The 24,526-nt window shown below is 43.2% G+C and overlaps 1 protein-coding gene across 1 annotated transcript in view; it reads left to right on the top strand.

Annotated features, from left to right (window-relative positions):
- Positions 1–24,526, top strand: part of LOC144698234 (inorganic pyrophosphatase-like) — a 72,900-nt gene that overhangs the window by 30,383 nt on the left and 17,991 nt on the right. Inside the window, exons 3-6 of the mRNA XM_078570222.1 lie at positions 50–103; positions 815–934; positions 3,799–3,885; positions 7,794–7,920. Of these exons, the coding sequence (XP_078426348.1) occupies positions 50–103; positions 815–934; positions 3,799–3,885; positions 7,794–7,920 (388 nt within the window). The remainder of the gene's footprint in view (positions 1–49; positions 104–814; positions 935–3,798; positions 3,886–7,793; positions 7,921–24,526) is intronic.

Below are 24,526 nucleotides of genomic sequence, written 5' to 3'. Positions count from 1 at the left end.
GAATAAAGATTATGCACTGCTGTTGCTCAGATGTTGCATTCTTTTACAGGCCTTGTTTAACATGGTTGTAGAAGTGCCTCGTTGGACAAATGCTAAAATGGAGGTGAGTATTTATGGCATACAGGCTTTAGTATAATAGGTGGTACTTGAGATCAATAGTGCGAAGGAGCTGATGATTCAGTACAAACTGGTGTTCATCTTGCTAACTAGAAGGAAATTAAACCAACTAGGATATGGAATATAATGGAATCCTAGAATCTTACAAATGGAATCCTAGAATCTTACAACACAGAAGTGACCACTCAGCCCATCATGTCTGTGCCGGCTCATTGAATGAGGTATCCAGATAGTCCCGCTTCCTTGCTCTTTCTATATTTATATAGCGCTTTTCACGTCTTCAAGATGCCCCAAATCTCTTTGTGTTCAAATATGTAGTTCTGAAGTGTAGCCACTGTTGTCATGTAGACAAATGCAGCAGCCAGTTGGTGTACACAATGCCCTGCAAGCAGCAGGTCTATTTATAGTGATGTTTGCTGGCCAGGTCACTGAGAGAACTGATCTGAGAGAACTGAAGAAGAGTCATACAGACTCGAAACACTATTTCTGTCTCTCTCTCCACAGATGCTGTCAGACCTGCTGAGTTTTTCCAGCATTTTTTGTTTTCGTCACTGAGAGAACTGTCTGCTCTTCCATGAATTTAGTCATGGGATCTTTTAAGTCCATCTGAGCAGGCAGACAGGAAAATCATAAAATACTTTTCAGTTCTAGGAACATTTTTCAATATGTAGTTGTAACATTATTTTATTTTTTCCAGATTGCTACAAATGTTCCTCTAAACCCAATCAAGCAGGATATGAAGAATGGGAAAATGCGTTATGTAGCGAATATCTTTCCTCACAAGGGTTATATCTGGAACTATGGAGCATTACCTCAGGTTAAGAATGGTGAAAATTTGTGAGCTTTTCTTCAGATACTAAGTTTTGTTGCTTATTTAGTAATTGCTGTTTTGGAGCTCCACAGAATAAGTGTTTCAGCTGCGTGTGGCAATGAACTTTACAGACAGGAAAGGGCCAAGTTTTGACCTCAGGGCTATTTTGAGTTAGTTTTATTGTAATCGACCCATGCTCCCCTCAGCTAAAGGAAGAAAACCTGCAGGTTCCCTGCTCCTGATTATTACAGTGGCAGCTGATGTAAAATACATGTGTACATGGTAGCCTTGTCTTCAGTATGATCTTTCCTGTTCTTTGAACATAGCTTATGTTTCATAAATGTTGCTCTCATCATCCTTATCTCTTTAGAATGGTTTGGATATTATTTTATTTTGACAAATTATTCCAAATGCTCTGGGAACCTAAGCTAACCCTGAAGAGCGTCCATATTGAAAGAAAAGGCAGGGACTGTAGGTGGCAGACTAGTATGATGGAAGATCACATGATTGTCCATCAGTGTCAAACAAACCTATGTGTGAAGCTCCTGAGAGATTTAGTGATTTATTCATTCTGGTTGTTGGGTTTTTTCTGAAGGATATATAGTGTTTTTGAGGAATGAAGAAGATGAAATCAAAAATGGTGGTCCAATTTTTTTTCCCTTGTATTAGTGCACACATCTTGTGTTGCAATATTTTCACACTTTAGTTGGTTAGACACTGTTTTTAGTTCCTCACCCAAGACTTAATTTTGTTTTTACAACTATTGCTACCGCTTCTTATTAGTCTAATTCTTGGAGCATCAGTGAGTACATAGAAAGGCTCTTCTGAGTATCATGGGAGGCTTCTGTCACTGTGAATCCAAGATGACTCTGCTCTCATAGCGACATTGAGAGGAATAGTATCAATCAAAGGAAGATTAGCAGCAAGATTGGGAACAAGGGAAATACAGGAAATGGAGAGATAGGAAGAATATTAAAGGCATGAAATGGTGAGTGAGGGGCTCTTGGAATTACAGAGTGCATTCAGAGAATGCACGTGGGAGGGTGACTGACCTTTCTCCTTAATTTACATTTGTTTCAAAATATTACACTGGAAGGAGTATTATGCAGTGAGGCCAAAGATAGAGAAGCGTGTACTATTGTTCAGTCCTATCACCTGTCAAATTTATTTTTCATTTGTTCGCGGAATGTGGCCAGTTCTGGCAAGGCCAGATCTATTGCCCATCCCAAATTACTCTTGAGAAGATGGTGATGAACCTTCTTCACGAGTTGCTGCAGTCCTTTTGCAGAAGGCATTCCATGCTGGTATAAGTTAGGGAATTCAACGATACTGGACCAGCGACAATGAGGGAACTGTGATATGCATCCCGAGTCAGGATTGTGTGTGAAACTTGCAGGGAAACTTGAAGATGATATTCCTACAGTATTGATGCTCATGACCTTCACGACAGTAGGTGCTGTAGAAGAAGAATACACACTGTTGAAATAAGCTTGATGAGTCGCTGCAGTACATTTTGTAGATTATACTTAGTGTTGGCACAGAGTGCTGGTGACTAAAGGGGTGGATTTTGAGTCCTTTGACAGAGGCTTCCTGAATGATGTTGAGCTTCATGGGAGTTGTGACTGCATCCATCCAGGCAAGTGGAGAAAATAACATAAGCATTATGGATGATGGAGAGTCTCTGAGAGGTCAAGAGGTGAGTTACAGGGTGCCAACTATTAGCCCTTCTCTAGTAGCCATGGTGGTATTACAGCTAGCCATAGGCACATTAGCAAAAATGAGAGACCTTCAAATGTAATTAAATTCTGGTAGAAATATCCTAGGCATTCCAGTCCTGGAGCACAGGTTCTAATTTATATTTTCCCTTAGATCCCAGCATCCCCACTCTGAAGTGCACCCAACATTGGTCCTAAAACATGGCAGCATTCTTCTCAACCAGCTTGGAAGGGGAAAATCATTGGACTTCTCTTGCAACCACAGACTGGATTTAGACTTCACCCTTAAAGCTATTAGGAGAGGAAAGGCTGTTGATGTAGCAGCAGGACCATTTAGCAAAGGAGATAGGAGACAGGAGGGAAGGGAATAGGGAATAATGGGAAGAGATGCAAGACAGAAAGGAATGGGATAGGATATGATAGGAAGGACATAAGAATTAGAATCAGGAGTAGACCATATGGCCCTTGAGCCTGCTGCACCATTCAGTAAGATCATGACTAACCTGATCTTGGCCTCAACTCTACTTTTCAACTTGCTCCCCATAAACCTTGACTGTAATTCAGAGGCTTTTTAATATTTTTTTGAGGGGGAGATGATTATTTCCTTTTGTTTATGCAATGGGATTTTTTGTGTAACAGTGGAGTCAGATATTTGGTAGGTGTTTATTGATTGGTTGCCTTTCATTGAATGTAAATTTGAACCAATCTACTTTGTGCCCTGCATTCACATCACATTTTTCCCATTTTTTTGCAAATAAGAGATAGTTTTTTAACCCTTGGAGGCATATCGGACATTTTTCCCTGTCCTGTGGATCCATCATGTTGTCATGTCCTACTGAAATTTCAGACAATTATATAAATAATTATAAAAGCAGATTGAGAAAGTAAAACAAAGTAATATAAAAGTAAATCAAATTATTGAAGTAAGGAATTGAAAACAAAATGTTGAAATACGAAGGATGTTTAATAACCAATTTTATTATATGGGGTCCTGAGATTTTCAATGATGTTTTGCATTCCATGAATCCATCAGTTTCTCCATTAGAACTAAAATCACAGTATCTTGTTTACAGCTACGCTAGGGTGTGCACCATGACCGTTGGAAGAGCAACCCATGTTTGATTTAATTCTTTAACATTTTTTTTTTCCTAACAGACTTGGGAAGATCCATTTCACAAGGATCCCTGTACAGACTATGCTGGTGATAATGATCCAATTGATGTCTGTGACATTGGATCAAGGGTTAGTTTTTCGAACATTTTATTACTTAACCAAATTAATATCCGGGAATCATGCTGGACCAGTATTCTAATTGATGTTAATACATAGCCGGTGAAATATTACCAGAAAATTTCACTGATTAGTTAGCTGGAAGTTAACTAGCGGTAGCTCTCTCACCTCTGAGTCAGAAGGTTGTAGGTTCAAGTTCCACTACAGAGCCCATAATCCAGGCTGACATTTCAGTGCAGTATTGAGGGAGTGCCACAATGTTGGATATGCATCTTGCGGTGAGCGTTAAACTGAGGCACTGTCTGCCCTCTCAGGCTGAAGTAAAGATCCCATGGCATCACGCTGAAGAAGAACAGAGAAATTCTCCTCAGTGTCCTGGACAATATTTATCCCTCAACCAACATCACTAAAACAGATTATCTGGTTATTTATACCATTGCTTTTTGTGGGGATCTTGCTGTATGAAAATTGGCTGCCACACCTCTTAGAAGTTAATTTTTTTGGAAATGAGTCTGAATAAGGATGTGCCCTCTATGGTATAAAGGGAATAAAAGTACAGGGATATAGTGAGAACTTAGCTGAAGTCAACATTTAAAACCACAAAGTGAAGATTAAGGGTCAATTTAAGGGAAATTCAAGTCGGACATTGAGACAGAGTGAGCTAGGCATGGAAAGATTTAATACTACAGCTGGGTTAGAAGGAAGCAGACCTAGTATTGTTGTTTAATCTGCAAAATTTACATCATGCACTGCATAAGAAAGCCTGCCACAAATCAGAAAATGGATGAGAGAAACAAAGCCATCTTGTATATTTGCGTTGCTGGTGTTCGATCATTTGAGAAAAAGTCCGAAGTGAAATCCACTAGGCTCTCATTCCAGCCATACGTTTAGGGTTTATGAAGGAGCAGCTATATTTACCTAAATAACATTTGGTTGAGGATAATTCTGTAAAATACCTCCAATTGCAAAACTTATGGAATAATGTAAGAGTTAAATTTTTTTTGAGTGGGTTTATAAAAGGGGATTCGCACCTCCTTTATTTTACTCATTATCTTCTCATTATCGTGCTTCTTGCTGAGAGTTGAGTCTCTGAACCAATGCTTGGGGCGTGCATAAGAGGCTACATTATTCAGCGACTTGTAACTGATGAAGCCCTCTTTTGCAAAGTCCTCTGAAAGGTTTGTAAAAATGTTCAATAGAGTCTTGGGGAAATTTCTGTGCAAATAAGGAAAAAAAGACTTCCATTTATATAATGCCTTTCACAACTTAAGGACACCTAAAAGTGCTTCATAGTCAATTAATTACATTTGAAATGTAGTCACTGATCTAGGAACCACAACAGTCAAATTTGTACACAGCAAGATCCCACAAACAACAATGTGATAGTGTCCAAATGATCTACTTTTACTGATGTTGGTTCAGGGATAAATGTTGGCCAGTACTTCCCCTGCTCTTCTTCTGAATAGTGCCATGACATATTTTATGCCCACCTAAGAGGGCTGAATGGGGCTTCAGTTTACCATCTCATCCAAAAGATCGTGCAACACTCCCTCAGAACTGGAGCAATGTCAGCTTAGATTATGTGCTTCAGCCTCTGAAGTGGGGCTGGAATTCACAACCTTCTAATACAGAAGTGAGATTGGTACCACTGAGTTACAGCTGTCACCTAAATAACTGAGGTAAAGTTGTCAGCTTGTCTGCAACAGTTCAGAAATAGTATATGTGTAAGATATGACAATTGATTATAAATACTGTGTTGACATGCTTGCACGTCGTTTTGTTAGCAACTAATTCAGCAAAATTTTCTACAGATTCCATCAAAATCTTTAAGTCAACTGATTACTTCCTAACTTTCACAGAACTGAGTTAACTAGGAATGAATACAAGGTAAAATGTTGGAAGACAAGTTTAATCTCTAACACCAAACTGTTGATTTTAGCTGGGATGTTGAGTGGCGTGAAAGACAGCTCATGCTGCTTCATCAATGACCTTCCCTCCATCATAAGGTCAGAAACGGGGATGTTCGCTGATGATTGCACAATGTTCAGCACCATTCATGACTCCTCAGATAATGAAGCAGTCCATGTCCAAATACATTAAGACCTGGACAATAGCCAGGCTTGGGCTGACAAGTGGCAAGTAACATATGTACCACATAAGTGTCAGGCAATGACCATCTCCAACAAGAGAGAATTTAACCATCACCCTTTGACATTCAATGGCATTAACATTGCTGAATCTCCCACTATCAACATTCTGGGGGTTACCATTGACCAGAAACTGAACTAGACTAGCCATATAAATACTGTGGCTACAAGAGCAGGTCAGAGGCTAGGAATCCTGCAGCATGTAACTCACCTGCTAACTCCCCAAAACCTGTCCGCCATCTACAAGGCACAAGTCAGGAGTGTGATGGAATACTCTCTGCTTGCCTGGATGAGTGCATCTCTAACAACACTGAAGAAGTTTGACACCATCCAGGACAAAGCAGCCCGCTTGATTGGCACCGCATCCACAAACATTCACTCCCTCCACCACTGACGAACAGTAGCAGCAGTGTGTACCATTTGCAAGATGCACTGCAGAAACTCACTAAGGCTACTTAGGCAGCACCTTCCTACTCACAACCGCTACCATCTAGAAGCACAAGGACAGCAGATACATGGGAACACCGCCACCTGGAAGGTCCGCTCCCAGCCACTCATCATCCAGACTTGGAAATATATCACCCTTCCTTCACTGTCACTGGGTCAAAATCCTAGAACTCCCTCCCTAGCAGCACTGTGGGTGTACCTACACCACATGGACTGCAGCGATCCAAGAAGGCAGCTCACCAGCACCTTCTCAAGGGCAATTAGGGATGGGCAATAATTGCTGGCTTGGCAAAGAGCTGCCTCAGGGAGACTAGTTTGATTTTAAAAAATTTAATAAGGACAAAAAAATAAAATTTAAGAAATGTCCCCTCATGTGCCAGTATCACATGAGCTGGAACAAATCAATGAATTTTATTAAACTTTGAAAACCTTCATGAAACCTCATCCTGCCCATGGATGAGGTTTCACGATAAATGCGAAGGCCGCCTGGCTCTTTGCGGTTAGCTCAATTAAGTATTTAAATGGCCTTAATAGGCCTTTGACAGTTCGGCGGATGCGCAGCCGACTCCAGTGTGCGCCCGCCGAACTGAATATCTGAATGACGTGTGCTGACGTTGGGACGCACACATGACGTCACCGCGTGTCATTTTACGCATCGGCGAGCAGAGCCTACCCCCGCTCGCCAACCTGAAGATTCTGCCCATAGTAATGTAGGCCAGGGAGGCTGGGAAAAAATTGAGAGAGGCATAACACCTTCAAAATGGTAATGGATTGAAGAGTTAACTGCTAAACCAAGAAATTCACACTCAGGATAGAGAGGAATATTGTTTGGGTTAAGATTTAACTTAAACTGATTAAAAAATATGTTTCATGTTGGGGTATGTTGTAACAATAATATACAGTTGTACAATATACATTTGTCTACCAGATTTTAATGTTGTGTTTGAAAATCAAAGTTATGTAGTTCATCTTAGATTGAGATGGTTTAGAACATTCTTTCCTGACCAATGTTCAGGTAATTTGTAGTGAGCCCAGGAATTGAACAGAAAACTTGTATCACTATATTTAGCTGCTGGTTATATCAGATGCACCAATATGATTTTCCTCAATTTTAGATGAGGGTAGACTGCAGTTTAGATTATAACCTCTTCAATGAGTTTATTAACCAGGAATAGGATAAGTGAACATAACTAATCATACACTAGATTTGCATGTGTAAGTAACGTGGGACACCTATCCATCCTCAGAATGATAGAAATATCAATACATTTTCATTACGTTTTCATATGTGAGTTTTAACTGCAATTCCACTTATATTTCTACCAGGTGTGTTCTTGTGGTGAAGTTATTCAGGTAAAAGTCTTAGGAGCTTTGGCTCTTATTGACGAAGGGGAAATGGACTGGAAAATCATTGCTATCAACCTCGAGGACCCAGAAGCACAAATGTTTAATGGCAAGTTCAACTAGTCTACAATGTTTATTGCCTCTCACCCTGAGGGATTTACACTAGGCTTGACCAATGAGTGACTTCTTTTTTGTTGTGGGAGAGTAGGGGAGGTAGGCAGATGGCTCTAAGATGACACTCCAGGTAATGGAAGTTTTGAATCAATGATTCCTTTATCGCAGCATTTGTGATCTGAAAGCCAAATCAGATAGGTTTGCAATACTCCAATGTACTGTTGATGATTAACCAGCCAGCTTGACACACTAATGACTGCTGGGGGTGTTGGTCTGTCACTGAGGGCTGGAATTCTCCACATATAGCTGCAGCTAATGCTATAAGACCATGACATAACAGGTAGTATAGCCCTAGCTGGTGGTGTAACGGAAAGCTTACCTATGTGAGCAGTACACTTCACTCACTTTGGGGTTTCATGACTCATCCTGCAGTTAATCCTGGACTAGCGAAGTGGTGTGCAAACCTCCAGGGAGAGATTGTGGACTTTGTATCAGACAAATAGAATCTTTGAATATTTAGATTTCTTAGTACCTTGGTTCAGGTACTCATCTGCATGGTAATGGGTTTTCACACTTGTCAAACATCAAGGACAGAATTTTGCAGCCATGACACAGGCGGGCGTCACCGCAGGCGGGACGGGAAAATTTAAAGAGTCGATCAACTCTCCAAATTTTCCCATCCAGCCCGTGACGATGCCCATCGAGACCGGAAAATCCCAGCCTAAGATGATAGCCATCCCACCTTAGGCAGCAGTGAAATTTCAGTTTTCAAATCAAAAATATAAAGAATTACAATTTTTTTAAAATTCATTCACGGGATGTGGGCTTCACTGGCTGGGCCAGCATTTATTGCCCATCCCTAGTTGCCTTTGAGAAGGTGGTGGTGGTGAGCTGCCTTCTTGAATCGCTGCAGTCCATGTGGTGTAGGTACACCCACAGTGCTGTTAGGGAGGGAGTTCCAGGATTTTGACCCAGCAACGATTTTGAAGGAACGACGATATATTTCAAAGTCAGGTGGCGAGTGACTTGGAGGGGAACTTCCAGTTGGTGATGTTTCCATCTATCTGCTGTCCTTGTGCTTCTAGATGGTAGTGGTTGTGGATTTGGAGGGTGCTGTCTAAGGAGCGTTGAATTCCTGCAGTGCATCTTGTAGATGGTACACACTGCTGCTACTGTGCGTCAGTGGTGGAGGGAGTGAATGTTTGTGGACGTGGTGCCAATCAAGCGGGATACTTTGTCCTGGATGGTGTCAAGCTTCTTGAGTGTTGTGGGAGTTGCACTCACCCAGGCAAGTGGGGAGTATTCCATCACACTCCTGACTTGTGCCTTGCAGATGGTGGACAGGCTTTGGGAGTCAGATGGTGAGTTACTCGTCGCAGAGATTCCCTCTGATCTTCTCTTGTAGCCGCAGTATTTATATGGCTAGTTCAGTTCAGTTTCTGGTCAATGGTATCCCCAGGGTGTTGATAGTGGGGGATTCAGTGATGGTAATGCCGTTGAACATCAAGGGGCGATGGTTAGATTCTCCCTTGTTGGAGATGGTCGTTGCCTGGCACTTGTGTGGCGCGAATGTTACTTGCCACTTGTCAGTCCAAGCCTGAATGTTGTCCCGGTCTTGCTGCATGGACTGCTTCAGTATCTGAGGAGCTGTGAATGGTGCCGCACATTATGCAATCATCAGCGAACATCCCCACTTCTGACCTTATGATGGAAGGAAGGTTATTGATGAAGCAGCTGAAGATGGTTGGACCGAGGACACTACCCTGAGGAACTCCTGCAGCGATGTCCTGGAGCTGAGATGACAGACCTCCAACAACCACAACCATCTTCGTATGTGCTAGGTATGACTCCAACCAGTGGAGAGTTTCCCTCCTGATTCCCATTGACTCCAGTTTTGCTAGAGATCCTTGATGCCACACTCGGTCAAATGCTGCCTTGATGTCAAGGGCAGTCACTCTCACCTCACCTCGGGAGTTCAGCTCTTTTGGCCATGTTTGAACCAAGGCTGTAATGAGGTCAAGAGCTGAGTGGCCCTGGCGGAACCCAAGCTTGGTGTACGTGCGCAGGGTATTGCTAAGCAAGTGCCGCTTGATAGCACAATTGATGACCTCTTTCATTACTTTACTGATGATCAAGAGTAGCCAGATGGGGTGGTAATTGGTCTGGCTGGATTTGTCCTGCTTTTTGTGTACAGGACATAACTGTGCAATTTTCCACATAGCCGGGTAGATGCCAGTGTTGCAGCTGTATTGGAACAGCTTGGCTAGGGTCACGGCAAGTTTTGGAGCACAAGTCTTCAGTGCTATTGCCGGAATATTGTCAAGGCCCATAGCCTTTGCACTATCCAATGCCTTCAGCCGTTTCTTGATATCATATGGAGTGAATCGAATTGGCTGAAGACTGGCAGCTGTGATGCTGGGGGCCTCTGGAGGAGGCAGAGATGGATCATCCACTCGGCACTCCTGACTGAAGATTGTAGCAAATGCTTCAGCCTTATCTTTTGCACCTGATGTGCTGGGCTCCCCCATCATTGAGGATGGGGATATTTGTTTAGCCTCCTCCTCCAGTGAGTTTAATTGTTTAATTGTCCACCACCATTCACGACTGGATGTGGCAGGACTGCAGAGCTTAGCTCTGATCCGTTGGTTTTGGGATCGCTTAGCTCTGTCTATCACTTGCTGCTTATGCTGTTTGTCATGGAAGTAGTCTTGCATTATAGCTTCACCAGGTTCACACCTCATTTTTAGGTATGCCTGGTGCTGCTCCTGGCATGCCCTCCTGCACTCTTCATTGAACCAGGGTTGATCCTCTGGCTTGATGGTAATGGTAGAGTGGGAGATATGCTGGGCCATAAGGTTACAGATTGAGGTTGAGTACAGTTCTGCTGCTGCTGATGGCCCACAGTGTCTCATGGCTGCCAAGTCTTGAGTTTCTAGATCTGTTTGAAATCTATCCCATTTTGCACGGTGGTAGTGCTACACAACACGGTGGAGGGTATCCACAATGTGAAGGCGTGACTTCGTCTCCACAATGACTGTGCGGTGGTCACTCCTACCGGTACTGACATGGACAGATGCATCTGCGGCAGGTTGATTGGTGGGGATGAGGTCAAGTATGTTTTTCCCTCTTCTTGGTTCTCTCGGCACCTGTCGCAGACCATGCAGCTATGCCCTTTAGGACTTGGCCAGCTCAGGTAATGATGTTGCTACCGAGCCACTCTTGGTGATGGACATTGAAGCCCCCCACCCAGAGTGCATTCTGTGCCCTTGCCACCCTCAGTGCTTCCTCCAAATGGTGTCCAACATGGAGGAGCACTGATTCTTGAGCTGAGGGAGGACGGTACATGGTAATCAGCAGGATTATGACCTGATGCTATGAGACTTCATGGGGCCCGGAGTCAATGTTGAGGACTTCAGAGCAATCCCTCCTTACTGTATACCACTGCGCCACCACCTCTGCTGGGTCTGTCCTGCCGGTGGGACAGGACATACCCAGGGATGGTGAAGGTGTTGTCTAGGACATTATCTGTAAGCTATGATTCTGTGAGGATGACTATGTCAGGCTGTTGCTTGACTAGTCTGTGTGACAGCTCTCCCAAATTTGGCACAAGTACCCAGATGTCAGTAAGGAGGACTTTGCAAGGTCGACAGGGCTGAGTTTGCTATTGTCATTTCCGGTGCCTAGGTCGATTCCAGGTGGTCCATCCAGTTTTGTTCCTTTTTTGAGACTTTGTAGTGGTTTGATACAACTGAGTAGCTTGCTAGGCCATTTCAGAGGACATTTAAGAGTCAACCACATTGTTGTGAGTCTGGAGTCACATGTAGGCCAGACCAAGTAAGGGCGGCAGATTTTCTTCCCTAAAGGACTTTAGCGAACCAGATGGGTTTTTACAACAATCGACAATGGTTTCATGGTCATCATTAGACTTTTAATGAATTCAAGTTCGAACCTGGGTCCCCAGAGTCCCCTGGGTTTCTGGACTACTAGTCCAGCGACAATACCAACACGTCATCGCCTCCCCCCAGAACAATGTAAATAAGGCCCTAAAACTCAGGCCTTTGAATCATCTCAAGGTCAAAGCAGAGCTGGGAGTGGTAAACAGGATTCTTTCTCCTGTAGCCAAACTCTCAAACAGATCAAACAGGAAATGCTGTCGGCACAGAGGGAGCATCCATAAAGATAAGTGGCAGGATAATGTTTTGGGTATGCACCCTTCTCAGAACTGAAAACTGAAAGATAAGGAAAACCAGCTTTCAATGCTGAAGAGAAAGAATTTATCAAAAAGGTAATCTGTCCTTTCTCTTTACAGATGCTGGCAGACCTATTTTGTATTCACTGCATTTTTCTATTTTATCTCAGACTTCTAACATCTGCAATTCTTTTACTTATTCATTTTCATAAAGCTGGACTTGTCTGACCAACCAACCTGGAGCTATTGAAATACTGTTTTTGAGCAAATCTTACAAATAATTCCCTTTGAAGTGGCTGTTCCATGCAAGACAGGGTTTGTGTGTGTATACATACAAACAGCCTAATTCTTGCAAGCAGTAATCAGATGAAATGGGCTGCAATGCACACACAGATCCCCAGAGAAACGGTCTAGCAGAAGACTGGATTTTGCCCATAAGCCATATTTTAAGGGTGGGCTACCATTCCCATTAAGATAACACGGACCTGGACCATGGAGCCTCTTGTGATTTGAAAACTAGATAACTTTCTAACTGATCACAAATATTTCTTCATTCTCACTAAAGTGTTAAAAATCATGCAGTGCAAAATAGTCATTTTGACACTGTTCCTTAGAATGGTCACAGTGAAAATTGTATTACACCGCTATTATTAAACTTTTAAGTCACAGAGAATAATCAAAGTATTAACAATTAGAGTTAGACAAATGTAAAATAGTTTTCAATAAGGCTTTGGCTCTTTGCAACTCCTCCCATATGTTCTAGTGTCCCAATAATTGAAGATTGTGGCCAGCATTCGCCAAGCCTTCAGATTGCTGTGTGTACCCTATTTGTTTTCAGCACGAGCTGCACAAAGAAGTCTGTATAAGCATCCTGTGAATGTGATACAAATGTTGTGTATGACAAATGGTTAGCGTGTGTTCAGCTGTTGCGAAACACAGCTGGTTTTCAAAGGCTGCACTGGCTGAATGATGTGAGACTTAATTGCGGCAATGGTAGTTCTTCCTTTTCTAAACTGATTGAAGTGAAGATGGTGTTTGGTCTGAGCCTGTATGTTTATTTATACTATTAGAGAGCACTTAATAAGGAATTCACACTTGAAGTACAAATAACGAAAGAAAGAAACAACTTGCATTTATACAGCCCTTTTCAAGTCTCAGGTCATCCCAAAGTGCTTTGCAGTTGATTGTTAACTTTTGGAGTGTAGATACTGTGTAAGCAAATTCAACTACCAATTTGCACACAGAAAGGTCACAAATAACAGTGAGGTAAATGAGCAGATCATTTTTATTTATTTGCTGTTGAGGGATAAGTATTCATCAGGAGACTGGAGAATGCCCCTGCTCTTATTAAAATAGTGTCATTGGGACTGTTTATGTTGGCAGATTGGAGCTCAGTGTAACACCTCGCCTGAAAGATGGCACCTTTGACCGTATAGGACTCCTTCAGCACTGCACTGAAGCATTGGCATAAATTATGTGCTCTAGTATTTGGAGGGGAGCTTGAACTGATTTAGAGACAAACATACTACCACTGAACCAAATAATACAACTTTTAATAAATCAGGACGATGAAGTTGATTGTATTATTTGCCTTTAATTGTACTAAACGGTAATGGTTACTGGATAGTGTTTAAGTACTGAAAAAACAATTCAGGATATTTCAGTCATTTGCCATATCCCATCTAAGCACTATAAATGTTTGCTCATCTTCAAGTATCATCACCTTCAAGCTCATGTGACACCATGAAGTTTTAGAGCAAAACAGCTGAGATAAATGGGGTTAATTTAATGAATGTCGTGCTGTAGCTGAGCAAAGGAAGATACGTTCACAAATTGTTGCAGCCAGAGCCTTTGCCTAAATTTACAATTACTACAATTTTATCAAGTTTAGTTTGATGGACTGTAAAGCTGAGGGAGTTACCAAGCAATTTTAAAACAAATGCAAACAAACTATGAGCCGTTCATTTATGTGTGATAGTTCTATTTTTAAACATGGTTGCCCTTTACTCAAAAGTGCAGAATGTCTTCGTGACTGTTTTCAGAGATGTTTAAAGTGAAACATTGAGCTGGGTGAAGTTGAGAGATTGGTATTCTCACGAGATCAGTGTAAGTGTAAGCTTGTATTAGCTATTGCACAATGGCGTCCCATGCCAAGTGCCATTGTGACCACTTACCAGGGAATCGAAGAGGTGGCGGACCTGCAAGGAAGCAACCCAGAGCGGGAGAGTATAAATCGGGACTGAGGCTTGAGGCTTACACCACTTAGTTGAGAGTCGGTGAGGTGCACTAGTTCGCTGCTCAGAACCGGTCCGTGCTAAGTTCAAAAGGAATGAGAAAAAACAAATAGCAACATCACAGGAAAACCATAAGTTCATTGGTTGGTAAGAAACTGCTGTTAGGGACTGTCTTTAAATTGTTGTAAATTAGAAAAGCGCATTACCTTTAAAGAAGTAGCAATATTTGGATTTAAGTGAGAAACACCGGGAATACGGGAAAGTCAGGGTCAGTATAATAAAGTAATATAAATAAACCAAAGTAAAATAAAGCCAGGACATGGCAGGGCAGCTCAGTTGAGTGAAATGTGTATCCTGTAATATGTGGGAAGTCGTGGATGCTACCAGTGACTTAGATGACCATATGTGCTGTCAGCTGCAGTAACTAGAGCTCCGGGTTTTGGAGCTCGTGCAGCGGCTGGAGTCACTGGTGCACATCCGCGAGGCTGAGAGCTATGTGCGTAGCGTGTTCAGAGAGGTGGTCACGCCACAGTTTAGGAGCCTGGAGACAAAAAGGGAATGGGTGATCACCAGGCAGTCCAAGAGAACTAGGCAGGTAGTACAGGAGTCCTCAGGGGTTCTCGCTCTGAAATCAGTTTTCCATTTTGGAGGCTGGTTCCTCAGAGGAATGCAGTCAGAGCTGAGTTTGTGGCACCACAAGTGGCTCGGCTGTACAGTAGGAGAGAAAGAAGGAAGGAAGAGCAATAGTGATAGGGTATTCATTGGTTAGGGAAACAAACAGGCATTTCTGCGGCCATAGACGTGACTCCAGGATGGTATGTTGCCTCCCTCGTGCCAGGGTCAAGGATGTCACCGAGTGGCTGCAGGGCATTCTTCTGGGAGAGGGTGATCAGCCAGAGGTCATGGTCTACATTGGTACCAATGACTTAGGTAGGAAGGGGGATGTGGCCCTGCCGTCAGAATTTAGGGAGCCAGGTCGAAAATTAAGAAGCAGGACATCAAATATAGGAACCTCTGGGTTATTCTCAGTTCCACGTACAAGTGAGTACAGAAATAAGAGGGTAAGGCAGATGAAGGCTTGGCTGGAAAGATGGTGCAGGAGGGAGGGCTTTAGATTCCTGGGATACTGGAACTGGCTCTGGGGAAAATGGCACCTGTACAAGCCAGACAGGTTGCACCTGAACAGAGCCGGGACTGATTTCCTTGTGGGGCATTTTGCTAGTGCTGTTGGGAGGGCTTTAAACTAATTCGGCAGGGGTGTAGAAACCAGGGGAGAATATTAGAGAGGAATACCAGGGTGCACAAAATACTGGGAGAAACAGATAGCACTAATATAGAGAATAGTAAGTTAATTGTTGGAGCAAGAGAGAAAATCATGAAGCCTAAATCAGGGTTACTGTCCATGTATGTGAATGCATGGAGTATAGTAAATAAGATTGGGGGGCAGGGGGAATGGTTACAAGCACAGACTGCAGTGTGGAAATATGATGATGTGGCGATAACAGAGTCCTGGCTCAAGGAAGGGCAGCACTGGTTGGGTACAAGGTGTTCAGGAAGAAAAGGAGGAGGGGTGGCAATATTGGTTAACGAGAGCATTGCAGTGCTTGAGAAAGAAAATGTGCCAGAAGTCAAGGACAGAATCAATTTGGCTAGAGCTAAAGAACAAAAGGGGAGCAATTACATTGCTTGGTGTAGGCTATAGACCACCAACTAGTGGGAAGGATGTAGAGGAACAAATCTGCAGGGAAATTAGAGAGATGCAGACATTATAGAGTAGTTATAATTGGGGACTTTAATTACCTGTATGTAGACTGGGACAGTGGTAGTCTAAAGGGTGAAGAGGGGCAAGAGTTCCTAGATTGTGTTCAGGAGAATTTTCTACAACAGTATTTGCACGGTCCAACAAGAAAGGATGCACTGTTGGACCTGGTTCTTGGAAATGAGGAGGGCCAAGTAGATCAAGTGCTGGTGGGGGATCATTTAGGAGGCAGTGATCATTGTGCCGTAAGGCTTAGGATAACAGTAGATAAGGACAATGTGCAATCCAGAGTAAGAATAATTAACTGGGGGAGAGCTGACTTCAATGGGGCAAGACCAGAGCTAGGCGGGATAGGCTGGAACCAAAGGTTGGCCGGAAAAGCTGTAGCTGAGCAATGGGTTACCTTTAAAGAAATGGTTCAGGCACAGTTGAGATATATTCTCCCAAAAGGGAAAGGTAGGGCAAACAAATACAGAGCTCCCTGGATGAAAAAGGAGATAGAAATTAAGATAAAGAAGAAAAAGTGTGTTTATGACAGGTGTCAGGTGGAAAACACAATTGAAAACCAAGCGGAGTACAGAAGGCTCTGAGGAGAGGTGAAGAAGCAAATAAGAGAAGCAAAGAGGGATTATGAGAAAAGACTGGCAGCCAACTTAAAAGGGAATATGAAAGTCTTCTATCGGCACACAAATAGTAAGAGGGTGGTAAAAGGAGGAGAAGGACCAATTAGGGACCAAATAGGGGATTTACACATGAAGGCGTGAATACTTTGCATCTGTCTTTACCAAAGAAGCAGATGCTACCAAGCTCACAGTGACTGAGGAGGAAACTCTGTCTCTACGTAGGAAGAAAATTGATAAGGGGGAAGTGTTGGATAAATTGTCGGTACTTATTAAAACTGACAAGGGACTGGGGTCGAATGAGATGCATCCAAGGATTTTGAAGGAAGTCAGAGTGGAAATTGCAGGGGCACTGGCCATAATTTTTCAGTCTTCCCTAGCCTCAGGGGAGGTGCCAAAGGACTGGAGGGTTGCAAAAGTTACGCCCTTGTTCAAAAAATGTTGTAAGGATAAGCCTGGCAATTACAGACCAGTCAGTTTAACTTCAGTAGTGGGAAACTTCTAGAGACAATTACTGGGGATAGAATTAGTAGTCACATGGAAAAATGTCAGTTGATTAGGAAGATTCGGCATGGGTTTATAAAGGGGAAATCATGTTTAACTAACTTGCTGGAATTTTGTGAAGAGGTAACAGTGAGGGTAGATGAGAGGAATGCTGTTGATGTGGTGTACGTGGATTTTCAAAAGGCATTGGATACAGTGCCACACAACAGACTTGTAAGAAAAGTTATAGCTCATGCAATAAAAGTGAAAGTAGCAACGTGGATACAAAATGGGTTGAGTAATAGGAAACAGGGTAATGGTCAATTAATATTTTTCGGGCTGGAGGAAAGTTTGTAGTGGAGTTCCCTAGGGGTCGGTATTGGGACCCTTGCTTTTCCTGATATATATTAATGATCTAGATCTTAGTGTGCAGGGGACAATTTCAAAGTTTGCGGATGATACAAAACTTGGATGCATAGTTAACTGTGAGGAGGACAGTATAGAACTTCAAAAGGGCATAGACAAGTTGGTGGAGTGGGCAGATAGGTGGCAGGTGAAGTTCAATGCTGAGAAGTGTGAGGTGATGCATTTTAGTAGGAAGAACATGGAGAGGCAATATAAAGTAAGGGGTACAATTCTTAAGGGTGTGCAGGAGCAGAGGGACCTGGATATATATGTGCAAAGATCATTGAAGGTGGCAGCACAGGTGGAGAGAGCAGTTAATAAAGCATACAGTATCCTGGGTTTATTAATAGGGGCATAGAGTACAAGAGCAGGGAGGTGATGATGAGCTTATGTAAGACACTAGTTAGGCCTCAGCTGGAATATTGTGTACAGTTCTGGGCGCAACACTATAGGAAGGATGTGAGTGGCTAATGTGGTTCCGCTATTTAAGAAGGGTTGTAGAGATAAGCCAGGGAATTACAGGCCAGTGAGTCTCACGTCAGTGGTAGGGAAACATATTGGAGAAAATTCTGAAGGAGAGAATCTATCTCCACTTGGCGAGGCAAGGTTTGATCAGGGATAGTCAGCATGGCTTTGTCAGAGGGAGGTCATGCCTAACAAATTTGATTGAATTTTTTTGAGGAGGTGACCAGGTGTGTAGATGAGGGTAGTGCAGTTGATGTAGTTTATATGGATTTCAGCAAAGCCTTTGACAAGGTCCCACATGGGAGACTTATAAAGAAGGCAAATACACATGGGATACAGGCTAATTTGATAAGGTGGATTCAAAATTGGCTTAGTTGTAGGAGGGTGATGACAGAAGGATGCTTTAGTGACTGGAAGCCAGTGTCCAGTAGCGTACCACAGGGATCTGTGCTGGGTCCCCTATTATTCGTCATTTATATAAACGACATAGATGACTACGTATGGGGTAGGTTTAGTAAGTTTACGGATGACACAAAGATTGGCCGGGTGGTTAACAGTGAGGTTGAGTGTCTTGGGCTACAGGAAGATATAGACGGGATGGTCAAATGGGCAGATAAGTGGCAGATAGAATTTAACCCTGAAAAGCGTGAGGTGATACACTTTGGAAGGAGTAATTCAATGAATGGCATGACACTAGGAAGTTCTGAGGAACAAAGGGACCTTGGCGTGTGCGTCCATAGATCTCTGAAGGCAGAGGGGCATGTTAGTGGGGTGGTGAAAAATGCATATGGGACACTTGCCTTTATCAATCGAGGCATAGATTACAAGAGTAGGGAGATCATGTTGGAGTTGTATACAACCTTGGTGAGGCCACAGCTGGAGTAGTGTGCAGTTCTAGTCGCCACATTATAGGAAGGATGTGATTGCACTAGAGGGGGTGCAGAGGAGATTCACCAAGATGTTGCCTGGGATGAAACATTTAAGTTATGAAGAGAGGTTGGTTAGACTTGGGTTGTTTTCATTGGAGCAGAGAAGACTGAGAGGCGACCTGATCAAGATTATGAGGGGCATGGACAGGGTGGATAGGGAGCAGCTGTTCCCCTTAGTTGAAGGGTCAGTCATGAGGGGACATAAGTTCAAGGTGAGGGGCAGGATGTTTAGGGGGGAATGTGAGGGAAAACCTTGTTACCCAGAGGGTGATGACGGTCTGGAATGCGCTGCCTGGGAGGGTGGTGGAGGCAGGTTGCCTCACATCCTTTAAAAAGCATCTGGATGAGCACTTGGCACGTCATAATATTCAAGGCCAAGTGCTGGTAAATGGGATTAGGTAGGTAGGCCAGGTGTTTCTCACGTGACAGTGCAGACTCAATGGGCCAAAGGGCCTCTTCTCCACTGTGTGATTCTGTCAGCGCATTGGAGAGAGTGCCGAAGAGATTTACAAGAACGGTTCCAGGGATGAGAAACTTGAGTTACGAAGATAGATTGGAGAGGTTGGCTCTGCTCTCCTTGGAGAGGAGAAGGCTAAGAGGAGATTTGATAGAGGTGTTCAAAATCATGAGGGGGCTGGATGGAGTAGATAGGGAGAAACTGTTACTCCTTGTAAAAGGATTGATAACGAGAAGGCATATATTTAAAGTGATTTGCAAAAGAAACAAATGTGATGTGAGGAAAGAAACTTATTCACATAGCGAGTGGTTCGGATCTGGAATCCACTGCCTGGAAATGTGAAGGATGCAGGTTCAATCGAGGCATTCAAGAGGGCATTAGATGATTATTTAAATAGAAACAATGTGCAGGATTACAGGGAAAAGGCAGGAGAATGGCACTAAGTCATAATGTTCATTTGGACAGTCGGTGCAGATACAATGGGCCAAATGGCCTCCTGCGTCGTAACAATTCTGTGAACACTGAAAATAAATAAAAAGTGTTTGACATAAGAATAGCATTAGATTGCAACTTCAAGAAGATGAATAGAATGTTTTTAATATAAGTGGATTTATTTAGTTACTTGTTCATCTGTTTAGAAATAAATTCACTTACCTAATTTAATTTAAACTTAAAACAAGATTGTTATTGTGGTGCTATTATTCACATATTGTAAAATAATTCCAGTGAGGAAAAGCAAACATTTACTTTGTTCATTATTCTGGGTGTGTAAGAAAAAAATGTATCGATATCCAGCCCAGTGGAAATGCCCTCAGAAGATTAGGGAGCTGGCTCCCTTTATGAGAATGATGTAAGATGCAGGAACCTAAAATTCTAAAGAAAGAAAGAGATAGCTACCAGACTTGGAGCGGATAGAACCCCAGGTCTGGATAGATTACATCTGTGCATACTCAAAAAAACTAGGGCAGAGATAACAGAGGCACCACATTAACAGAAAAGGGAATACTACCAGACAATTAACTGATTTTATTACTATTTTCAAAATGGGAGATTGAACAAATCCAGGGAGCTATAGACCTGTTAGTTTACCATTGGTGGTATAAATCTTTATTAAAAGTGATACAATCCCATAGAGACCGATGATTTTTTTTAAAAACAAATTTGAATTCCCAGTGACTGGCTCAATGGATCACACAACAAGATTTCATGTTTTAAGACTTCTAATGTAAGAAACAAACTAAAGCCAACATCGACCATACATTACTTAATAGGCCACGAACACGCTAAATTACAGAAAAGATATCTTCCCTTAACTTCCTAACACAACCAAAAACCCCACTCTGTGTTTATACATTACACTGCACTCTGTAGAATTGTAATCTTTGCAGGAACCAGTCCAAAGCTACTCTCAGCTTCCAATAGGCTTACTTCTCCCCTTTTTGCTGAGTTCTAACATCCAGTGTTCATCAAAAATAGCTTCCCTCAGTCTTCTAAGCATCCCCGAATCAACTTCCAGCAGCAAGGCCCACTCCAGCGACTCCTTCTCCCGGATATGCCTGGGTTAATCTTTCAAATTCTCTACAGCTCCCATCAGCAAATAATTCAAGAAGATTGGTCAAGCATGAACTCCCCTTTTGAAACTAAAGCAAAATCCTGCAGATGCTGAAAATCTGAAAGTAAAGCAGAAATTCTGAATTACTCAGTATCTGTGGAGATCCATGCTAATGATTCTGCATTGTATTTTTGGTTTCTAGATGTTTCTCTGTTAAACCTTTTCCCCTGCTGTCCAGAGCAGCTGCAGTTTCCCTGTCTCTCCCTCCAGGACATACACTCTAACTCTATCTTTCTCTTTCCCTCCCACTCTTCACCCCACCCCCACCCCCGCCCCGGCCACCCCCAAGACTCTGATTCAGTTAATCTCAGAGTTTGTAAATCCACCCATAGCAAAAACCAGCTGCTCCTTGTGCCCAGTTGTAAAAGCTGGCACTTGAGTTTCAATAGGACTTGTCCAGGGCAGAACTAGTGGGGAGGCCATATGTCCCTCTCCACTACTCCATTTTACTTTGAATTAAAAGAGGCAGTTTAAAACATAACCACCTTATAAAACCTCAGACCCGTAACAAAGTTTTAATAGAGAAACATCTGTAAACCAAAAATATAATATAGAATCATCAGCATGGCTTTCTCTCTCCACAGATACTGAGTAATTCTGAATTTTATGTTTTTATTACAGCCCATAACCTGATACAGAAACACATTTGGACAGTATTGACACTGCACTTTAGGCCCCACGTTTTCTTACCTTGTCTGGCTGTCCCCAACAGCACACAGGATGCCAGGCCATGCCCACTTCACTCCTCCATGCTCCTGACCCCAATCTCTGTCTCCCCCTGGATCCATCCTCCACTCCTCCATTCCCCCCACCTCATTCTACACAACCCCCCCACCCTCACTTTTGATTCCATGCCAGTCCTGAACCTCCATGCAAGATGCCAGTCTCCTGCTCCCCTCCCTTGTGCCGTAGAGTTCAGCAAGAAAAACCATTGACCTTACACACAACTGCAGAAATCCAACTGGTGCACACCACCTTTAAACAAACGTAAACCAGGTTCCACAAGGTTGCTGTGTGCTGCTGACTTTATCTTGAAGGTAGGATGTAACCAAAAAAAAGTTTTACGCTAATGAGTATTCATGGATGCAAATGTATTACAAGTATGAACCCACCACAGGCCAACGTGAGGCTTGACATACTGCTGACTTTATTTCTGCATCTCAACCCGCCATTGGGGAAACCTGAGATTTCGCATCCCATTTAATTAAGCCACCCCTCTTGCAGGCTCCATAAAATTCCCCCAATATGATAGCAAACTGACAGGATGGGCATGTAAATGTTGGATTAATTTCAATATATGTAAGTATGAGATGGTGCATTTTGGTAGAACGAAAGTAATAGTCTAAATTGGGCAAAAGCACATGGGGATCAATGGATACATATACAGAAATCATTAAAAGTAGTAATTTTTAAAAATTCATTTACAGGATGTGGATATCGCTGGCTAGGCCAGCGTTTATTACCCATCCCTAACTGCCTTTGAAAAGGTGGTGGTGAGCTGCCTTCATGATTCACTCAGTCCATGTGGTGTAGGTACATCCACAGTGCTGTTAGGGAAGGAGTTCCAGGATTTTGACCCAGCGACAGTGAAGGAACAGCGATATGTTTCCAAGTCAGCATGATGAGTGGCTTGAAAGGGAACTTCCAGTTGGTGTTGGTGTTCCCATGTGTCTGCTGCCCTTGATTTTCTAGATGGTAGTGGTCATGGATTTGGAAGGTGCTACCTAAGGATCCTTGGTGAGTTTCTGCAGTGCATCTTGTAGATGGTACACACTGCTGCGTTGGTGTAGGAGGGAGTGAATGTATGTGGATGGGGTGCCAGTCAAGTGGGCTGCTTTGTCCTAGATGGTGTCAAGCTTCCTGAGTATTGTTGGAGGTGCACTCATCCAGGCAAGTGGAGAGTATTTCATCACACTCCTGACTTGTGCCTTGTAAATGGTGGACAGGCTTTGGGGAGTCAGGAGTTGTTACTCGCCACAGGATTCCTAGCCTCTGACCTACTCTTGTAGCCAGTTAAATTTCTGGTCATTGGCAACCTCCAGGGTTACCATTGGCAACCTCCAGGGTTACCATTGGCAACCTCCAGGGTTACCATTGGCAACCTCCAAGGTTACCATTGGCAACCACCAGGGTTACTTACCATTGGCAACCTCCAGGGTTACTTACCATTGGCAACCTCCAGGGTTACTTACCATTGGCAACCTCCAGGGTTACTTACCATTGGCAACCTCCAGGGTTACTTACCATTGGCAACCTCCAGGGTTACTTACCATTGGCAACCTCCAGGGTTACTTACCATTGGCAACCTCCAGGGTTACTTACCATTGGCAACCTCCAGGGTTACCATTGCTCTACTTATTACAAAAAAGGATACAGAAGCACTCGAAAAAGTCCAGTAAAATTATGAGAGTAATGCAAGAACTGATACAAGAGCAACTATCACGAAAGACTGACAGGCTGGGTCTAGTTTCTCTACAAAAAAGAAGACTGAGGGGGTGACCTGATGGAGTTTTTCAAAATTATGAAGGGGTTGATAGGTTAAGTATAGAGATTGTGGGGAAGTTCAATAAAGGGACGCATAAATATAAGGTAGTTACTAATAAATCCAAAAATGAATTCGGAAGAAGCTCCTTTGCTGAGATAAGGGTGATAAAGTGCAACACGCTACCACAGGAATGGTTGAGGTGAATAGCACAGATACATTTAAGGGAAAACTAGATGAGTTCATGAGGGAAGAAGGAATAGAGAGATATGGTGATAGGCTGAGATGAAGCAGAGTGGGAGGAGACTCATGTGGAGTCTAAACATTGGCATAGTTTAACCTGTTTCTGTGCTGTAGATTCTATATAACTCTACAAAAAAGAGCAACAATTGTAACAGAAGTGTTCTAACCCCGGGGTGGAATTTTCCGTGCCCGCTGGCGTTAGGTGTGCTCGGTGGTGTGAGTGGACAATATGGCGAGAAGGCCAAAATCGGTTTCACAATGTCGCAAAGCCAGTTTGTGATCGTGTGCTGAGCCCGTTGATGGAGGGCCACGTTTCCTGCCATCGGACGTCAGGAACCTCATTATGATGCATCTGCATATCATTATAAGGCCAGCCCGCCGGAATCAACCCCCCACCCTTGCTGGATCATCCGCCCATGTTTCACAACAGCATACATAAGGCGTGCGCTTGGCGGGCTGCACTTTGAGGAAAACGCTGAGTGACATTGCGCAGCGCTTGCCCGGGCGGCACGTTGGATTTCAATGTTGAGGCGCGTTACCGGGGGTGGGGTGGGAGGGGCTGCCCTGTGATTGAAGGTAGCGCACAAGCATATGTGGGGTTGGAGGGAGGGAAGCGGCCACGCATTAGGAAAACCTTGTATAGAGTGACCATTCCTCTGCAGCTGAGACAGTTCAGATGCAGCCACATTGACATGTGTGGAGTCGGGCCTCTAGTTTATCTGC

The sequence above is a fragment of the Cetorhinus maximus genome, chromosome 2 (genome assembly GCF_964194155.1).
Source record: "Cetorhinus maximus chromosome 2, sCetMax3.hap1.1, whole genome shotgun sequence".
NCBI lineage: Eukaryota > Metazoa > Chordata > Chondrichthyes > Lamniformes > Cetorhinidae > Cetorhinus > Cetorhinus maximus.
The sequence above is the reverse complement of the archived record's forward strand: the minus strand, read 5'-3'. Positions and strand labels throughout refer to the sequence as shown.